The 7568-nt window shown below is 41.7% G+C and overlaps 1 protein-coding gene across 5 annotated transcripts; it reads right to left on the reverse strand.

Moving 5' to 3' along the window:
- Positions 1 to 954: 954 nt before the first annotated feature.
- On the reverse strand, positions 955 to 7453 carry LOC124015141. Of its 5 annotated transcripts, none has more exons than XM_046330111.1 (11): positions 7359 to 7453; positions 7155 to 7195; positions 6804 to 6901; positions 6580 to 6706; positions 6312 to 6478; positions 6032 to 6183; positions 5782 to 5926; positions 5593 to 5686; positions 2819 to 2897; positions 2398 to 2474; positions 955 to 2256 (listed from the first exon to the last, which is right to left on the reverse strand). In XM_046330111.1, exons 3-11 carry the CDS (start codon positions 6856 to 6858, stop codon positions 1203 to 1205), a joined length of 1950 nt encoding a protein of 649 aa, XP_046186067.1. In that variant the 5' UTR covers positions 6859 to 6901; positions 7155 to 7195; positions 7359 to 7453; the 3' UTR covers positions 955 to 1202. The 5 variants fall into 5 exon arrangements, with proteins under 5 accessions (XP_046186067.1, XP_046186066.1, XP_046186065.1 ...); XM_046330110.1 differs by having other exon boundaries at positions 7331 to 7421; XM_046330109.1 differs by lacking the exon at positions 7359 to 7453 and having other exon boundaries at positions 7155 to 7323.
- Positions 7454 to 7568: the final 115 nt, after the last annotated feature.

Below are 7568 nucleotides of genomic sequence, written 5' to 3' on the forward strand. Positions count from 1 at the left end.
TTATCCTCAACAAAATTCAATTTTGCAATGAAGCCTGTGAAAAGTAATTTCCATCACTTGCATTGCCTGTCCACAGCATTCGAAGAATGACATAGCTGTGAATGCCACCATGCATTCCTGTATGCTTGCTCAATATATGACAAGTTGGCATAGCAGACCTGTGGCACTGTGAAAATGGCCTTACACAATCCTCTCCGGTGTCTCCACACTTCTATCTTGGCCTTTGTTCAAAAACATCCTGTCACAAAACCGCCACAATACTGTGAAAGAAATGATGCTGAATGCCTCAGTCATTCCAACTGTATAATATTATTGATGGTTAAACTGGCAAACGCCTCACAATTTTCTGCATGATAAACCGTGTGTCACTAGTCAGGTAGTCTTTATTCAAGCTTCACCAGTTAAGCAAAGAGCTTTGAAGGGAAAAAAGTGTTTATGTTTTCTACAATAAACACTACAAAACATGAACTTCATCCTCAGAAAATAACCCTAAACAAAACATGAACTTCATCCTCAGAAAATAACCCTAAACAAAGCCAATTTTTTTTGTTTAACCTGATTCGCAACACATCTATGACATCAGAGGCTGGCTCTACTTTGTGGGCGTGTATTTCCATGGAAGCTGCAATGTACTTGTTTCAAGAAACAACGCAATAAGGAACTAGGTCTACCACTCTTTTCTTCAGAAATTCAACCTCAATGTTTGCATGAGGGTTGTACTGTTAAAACTATTTTGTCTATCAAGCATCAGATGCAATGAAACTGTCTGACTATTTGACTATTTCTGGAAGCCATTAGAAGAGAAGTAACTCTTAGAGCCTGGTGACTAGTTTGACGACCTTGGTGTGTAATCTAGATGTTATTGCTCAGTATTTCAACTTTTTTTTCCATCCCAGATGATGAACAACATGTTTCAGATGTTTCAGACAGATGAGGCAAAGACAAGACATGTTATATCTCTTCAACAATTAACTGTTGCAGTTTCCCACAGACAAATGTTTATTTACAGAAGCAGTACATCCAAAATGTGGAACATTTCTGAACTTGAGACTACAGCATTTTCATTGCAGAATGGTATTCAAACTGTTTGTATAATATAGAAAAACATATATATATGAGCTCAAGTCCCCAAAATAAAATAAATTGTGAAGTGCAAAAGTGTCTACCGTATAATCACACACAATGATAAGAGCTGTCATTGTCTATTTGCATGGCTTGGTCTGAACAGAAACAGTAAGAAAGGGACTTCCAGGTATCCGACATTGTCCTCCCTGTGAGTTGGGTATGACATTTAGAGGCATGTTCCCCATGGAGCTTTGAGGGTTCTCAGTCTCCAGACACTTGTTCAGCAGTTTGTCTGAAACCCACTGATCTGAGCAATTTTGTGCCAGGCTCTGTAAAGCCTGATAATTGTCATCACTCGGGGGGAGGCTGCATCCAGGGTCAGGCAGGCTGTGGTAACATGGATCCATATCGTAAATCAGCGGGTCTCTGTCCACATCCTGGAAAACCTTAAGTGGCAGTGGCACATCTATTAAGGCATCAGTTCCTCTCTCACTGTCCTTACCAACCGCCTCACTGAAGCTCTGATATCCAGCAACGACACTGATAACATCGGACACGTTAGAACCGTAGATCAGACTGGTGTCCTCTGATGACGTGGTAGTCTCTGAATCATTACTGGCACCATCACACGGGTGAAATGAATTGTCGGTTTGCAAGAAGGTTGCACAATTAGTGGACAAGTTAAGGTCTTGTTGACCAGTACCAAGAAACAGCTGTGGATGGCCATTTTTCAACACATCAGCGTCACCAGAATAGTAGGAGGAGTTACAAAAGAGCAGAGGCTGCGTAGGAAATGAGGACGTCTTGCTTGTTAACTCTTGAAGGGAGTTGAGGGGTACTGAGGGGGAGTAGGTAATATTGTTGTAACAAGAGCCTCCAGACTCACTCATGAAATGAAGAGGATTGTCGTCAGATGAACACACACCAATGTCTCGATTTGACTCAGGGCAGTTCATTTCTGTACCATCATCTGTCATAGGAGGGGCTAAGAGCAATGACTGAGGATTCCCATCCAAAGGAACAAGGCTGGGAAAGACTTTGCTCAGGGCCTCTTGAAGATGGCTAATGATCTGCACATTACTAGGCTCCGGGCTCATGGAACATGTGTGGGCATGACCCAGGGAAGACGATGAGTCAAGCTCTGAGCCACGGCCTCTTCCACTGCTCCCATCTACTGTCGCAGGGTTTGTCCTGTAGGGAAAAGACCAGCGGGAAAGTTACAGTGAATTAAAGAGTATTTTCATTGCAAGGACTTTACTGTCCACGCGAATAAGACTGAAACCGAAGACACCTTTTAATTTTGCTATGTTTATATTGCATCAATATGCTCACCATGTTTTTCCTTCGGTGTCCATTTTCGAAGAATCAACATAGATGGAGGATAAAAGTATTTTGGGAGGAGACAATACCTGTGATGGAGAACAAACATCACTAAATGCAAATACACAAATGGAAGGAATTACAGTAGGGAAGTAATGAAGGTTTACAGTTGATTTAAACATGGAATATTGCAGCAATAAGGCCTGAGGAGGTGTGGTAAATGGCCAATATACCAAGGCTAAGGGCTGTCCTTACGCACGACGCAATGCGGAGTGCCTGGACACAGCCCTTAGCCGTGGTATATTGGCCATACAGCACAAACCGCTGAGGTGCCTTATTGCAATTATAAACTGGTTACAAATGTAATTAGAATAGTAAAAAAAAAATGTCTGGGCTCAAACCACCCAGTTTATAATTAGAGATAGAGCCTCACCTTAGGTACTCCTGGAACCATATACAAAAGGTCTGGGTTTGAACATTTAGGAACATTATCCCACAACTTGGTTTTGAGTCTGCAGAGGGGGAAAATAGGAGGATTTGAAAGCCTATAGGGCCCATATGAAGCTGTATGATAACATATCATAATAATAATAATGGGTCAGCGGTCAAACGACCTCCACGCATCGCTGTCAAACGCTCCCTGAAACACTTCAGTGAGCAGGCCTTTCTAATCGACCTGTCCTGGGTATCCTGGAAGGATATTGACCTCATCCCGTCAGTAGAGGATGCCTGGTTATTTTTTTTAAATGCCTTACATTTACATTTAAGTCATTTAGCAGACGCTCTTATCCAGAGCGACTTACAAATTGGCCTTCCTCACCATCTTAAATAAGCATGCCCCATTTAAGAAATTTAGAACCAGGAACAGATATAGCCCTTGGTTCTCTCCAAACCTGACTGCACTTAACCAACACAAAAACATCCTATGGCGTTCTGCATTTGCATCGAAAAGCCCCCGTGATATGCAACTTTTCAGGGAAGTTAGAAAAGCCAAGGTTAGCTTTTTCAAGCAGAAATTTGCTTCCTGCAACACAAACTCAAAAAAGTTATGGGACACTGTAAAGTCCATGGAGAATAAGAACACCTCCTCCCAGCTGCCCACTGCACTGAGGATAGGAAACTCTGTCACCACCGATAAATCCACTATAATTGAGAATTTCAATAAGCATTTTTCTACGGCTGGCCATGCTTTCCACCTGGCTACCCCTACCCCGGTCAACAGCACTGCACCCCCCACAGCAACTCGCCCAAGCCTTCCCCATTTCTCCTTCTCCCAAATCCAGTCAGCTGTTGTTCTGAAAGAGCTGCAAAATCTGGACCCCTACAAATTAGCCGGGCTAGACAATCTGGACCCTTTCTTACTAAAACTATCTGCCGAAATTGTTGCAACCCCTATTACTAGCCTGTTCAATCTCTCTTTCGTGTCGTCTGAGATTCCCAAAGATTGGAAAGCAGCTGCGATCATCCCCTTCTTCAAAGGGGGGGACACTCTTGACCCAAACTGCTACAGACCTATATTTATCCTACCCTGCCTTTCTAAGGTCTTCAAATGCCACGCCAACAAACAGATTACCAACCATTTCTGTCGGTAATCACCAATACTGTGCAGCCGTATTCATTGACCTGGCCAAGGCTTTCGACTCTGTCAATCACCACATCCTCATCGGCAGACTCGATAGCCTTGGTTTCTCAAATGATTGCCTCGCCTGGTTCACCAACTACTTCTCTGATAGAGTTCGGTGTGTCAAATCGGAGGGCCTGTTGTCCGGGCCTCTGGTAGTCTCTATGGGGGTGCCACAGGGTTCAATTCTTGGGCCGACTCTCTTCTCTGTATACATCAATGAGCTCAGCTCTTGCTGCTGGTGAGTCTCTGACCCACCTCTACACAGACGACACCATTCTGTATACTTCTGGCCCTTCTTTGGACATTGTGTTAACTACCCTCTAGACGAGCTTCAATACCATACAACTCTCCTTCCGTGTCCTCCAACTGCTCTTAAATACAAGTAAAACTAAATGCATGCTTTTCAACCGATCCCTACCTGCACCTGCCCGCCAGTCCAGCATCACTACTCTGGACGGTTCTGACTTGGACGGTTCACTACTCTGGACGGTTCTGAATATGTGGACAACTACAAATACCTAGGTGTCTGGTTAGACTGTAAACTCTCCTTCCAGACTCACATCAAACATCTCCAATCCAAAGTTAAACCTAGAATTGGCTTCCTATTTCGCAACAAAGCATCCTTCACTCATGCTGCCAAACATACCCTCGTAAATCTGACCGTCCTACCGATCCTCGACTTTTGGCAATGTCATTTACAAAATAGCCTCCAATACCCTACTCAATAAGTTGGATGCAGTCTATCACAGTGCCATCCGTTCTGTCACCAAAGCCCCATATACTACCCACCACTGCGACCTGTACGCTCTCGTTGGCTGGCCCTCGCTTCATACTCGTCGCCAAACCCACTGGCTCCAGGTCATCTACAAGACCCTGCTAGGTAAAGTCCCCCCTTATCTCAGCTCGCTGGTCACCATAGCAGCACCCACCTGTAGCACATGCTCCAGGAGGTATATCACTCTGGTCACCCCCAAAACCAATTCCTCCTTTGGCCGCCTCTCCTTCCAGTTCTCTGCTGCCAATTACTGGAACGAACTACAGAAATCTCTGAAACTGGACCCACTTATCTCCCTCACTAGCTTTAAGCACCAGCTGTCAGAGCAGCTCACTGATTTCTGCACCTGTACATAGCCCATCTATAATTTAGCCCAAACAACTACCTCTTCCCCTACTGTATTTATTTATTTTGCTCCTTTGCACCCCATTATTTCTATTTCTACTTTGTACATTCTTCCACCGCAAATCTACCATTCCAGTGTTTTACTTGCTATATTGTATTTACTTTGCCACCATGGCCTTTTTTTGTCTTTACCTCCCTTATCTCACCTCATTTGCTCACATTGTATATAGACTTATTTTTCTACTGTATTATTGACTGTATGTTTGTTTTACTTAATGTGTAACTCTGTGTTGTTGTATGTGTCGAACTGCTTTGCTTTATCTTGGCCAGGTCGCAATTGTAAATGAGAACTTGTTCTCAACTTTCCTACCTGGTTAAATAAAGGTGAGATAAAAATAAATAAATAAAATATGTTTGTGGAAACAGACATACTGTCACCTACAGACATGTCAGGACAACTTACCTAACACTGCACCAAAACAAAGCACTTGTGATGATGATAACAGCAATGCAGCTGAAAACAATGACAATCTGGAGCACTTTCCGAGATGATGCAGCTGTAGAGCAGAGAAGAATATACAATGAGCTACAAGGTGAAAGTGGAATTAAGGTTTGAAAACCCATGGATGATAAATCTCATTTAATCACTTACGGTTAGTGAATTCCAACTCTTCACTCCAGTCACTGAAACGGCCGCTCCGGGCAGTATAGGTTCTGACCTTCAGAGCATAAATGGTGTTTGGCTCCAAGTCTCTGCCAAGTAATTCATAGGAAGTTGTTGATTCATTTTTGGACACCTGTAGGAACAAAGGAAAGGGCCAGAGGGGAAGTTGTCTTGGTGATGTGATAGCAAACAGGGGAATGATGTAATATGAGGGATTTATTATATCCCCATCCTTTACCTCATCTGTTTCTCCTTTCTTTCTGTAGCTCAATTCGGCAATCAAGTTCTTAGAAAACTCTTCATTATCAAGGTAGTTTGTCTTCCATTTGACCAGGAAATTCCCATTTTCTGTTGGTTTCACATCTTGGATGGTGGGGGTTTTGGGTTTTACTGTACAGGGCAATGATAGGGATGGTTTGACATATCAATTAATTAAAGCATGGTTTAGTTTCATGCGATATTCATTATAACAGTAATTCATTTTCAAATAGCAATCTGCATATGTAGATGCAACTCACTGGTGTAATTGATACTGAGGACTTCGGAATTTAGGCGCTTCCCAGAATTCCAAAGTGTTGCATTAAACTCCTCCCCAATAATAAGGTGCATTCGATCAATAGAGCATCCACATTTGGAAACATCATTGGACCTCTCCTTTTCCTTGAAAGTACAATCATTCTTGCCTCTGGGAAATAAGTTGAATAATTATGCAGTTTTGAAATGAAATATGACTTCTTGGTGAGATTAACTTCGACAATAGAAAAACTTAAACAATAATAAACGTACATATTTTGTGCGTCCAATATGTTCAATGTCATGCTGTATTCAGCACACTTAGAGTTGTCAGTTGTAAAATGACAAACCATAGTTTCGTCATAGTCGTTGAAGCATTGAAGATTTCCGTCACTCGTTGCTACAAAAAGCTTGTCAAATATTAATCATGATCAGGCAAAAATACTGTGGTTAAATCTACTTACATGTTTATAGGCTGTGTTAAAAAGACTGCTTACCATCATCAGCTATCAAAGTCCCAAGGGTTGTGACTATAATAAGCAATAGAAACATTGTTGCGGAATACTTGAGAGTAAACCACACAGTATAATTCAATCTGAAATCAGAAAGGAAAAAAGGTTTCCTGTTAGTGTTTAAATTCCTGCACATTAAAATAGGCTACATGTTAGCCTAAATGTGAAGAAGTGATTATTAATACAGTAATACTTTTTTTTTTACCGTAATACGTTATTTATTATAGTAATACGGTTTTTGTGGGTCAAAAGTTGTTGCTTTTGTTAATAGACCTAACTTTCCCACTTAGATTCCCTTGATTACACAGAGATATAGCAAATAGAAAAGTCACTCACCCACACAATGATATATTATAGTTTTGAGGACGTACTCATTCCTTTAAAAGAACAAACAAAAAACAATTAATCTATAATACATTATATAGTCTTCATACGATATATAGTGATAACAATCATTTGTCACTTTACACAAGTAGAAATAGCTGCGGTTTTGACAACTACGAATTGCTTACTGGAAATTACAGTTCCAACAGGACACACCTTTCATGGGAAGGTCTTTTGGTCGTCCCCCCTCCTCCTATGACCATATCGCACGCACGCACGCACGCTTTGTTTTTGTTTTATGGTTGATTACAACCTTTGAAGTACAACAATGACATCTTAATAATATTGCAATGTTTTTGCAACTTGATCTATTGCCGGGAAGTCCGGTTGCAGATAAAGACATGGAACACTGAGCTACTGAGTTTC

Source organism: Oncorhynchus gorbuscha, linkage group LG26, assembly GCF_021184085.1.
Source record: "Oncorhynchus gorbuscha isolate QuinsamMale2020 ecotype Even-year linkage group LG26, OgorEven_v1.0, whole genome shotgun sequence".
In the NCBI taxonomy this organism is placed as follows: domain Eukaryota; kingdom Metazoa; phylum Chordata; class Actinopteri; order Salmoniformes; family Salmonidae; genus Oncorhynchus; species Oncorhynchus gorbuscha.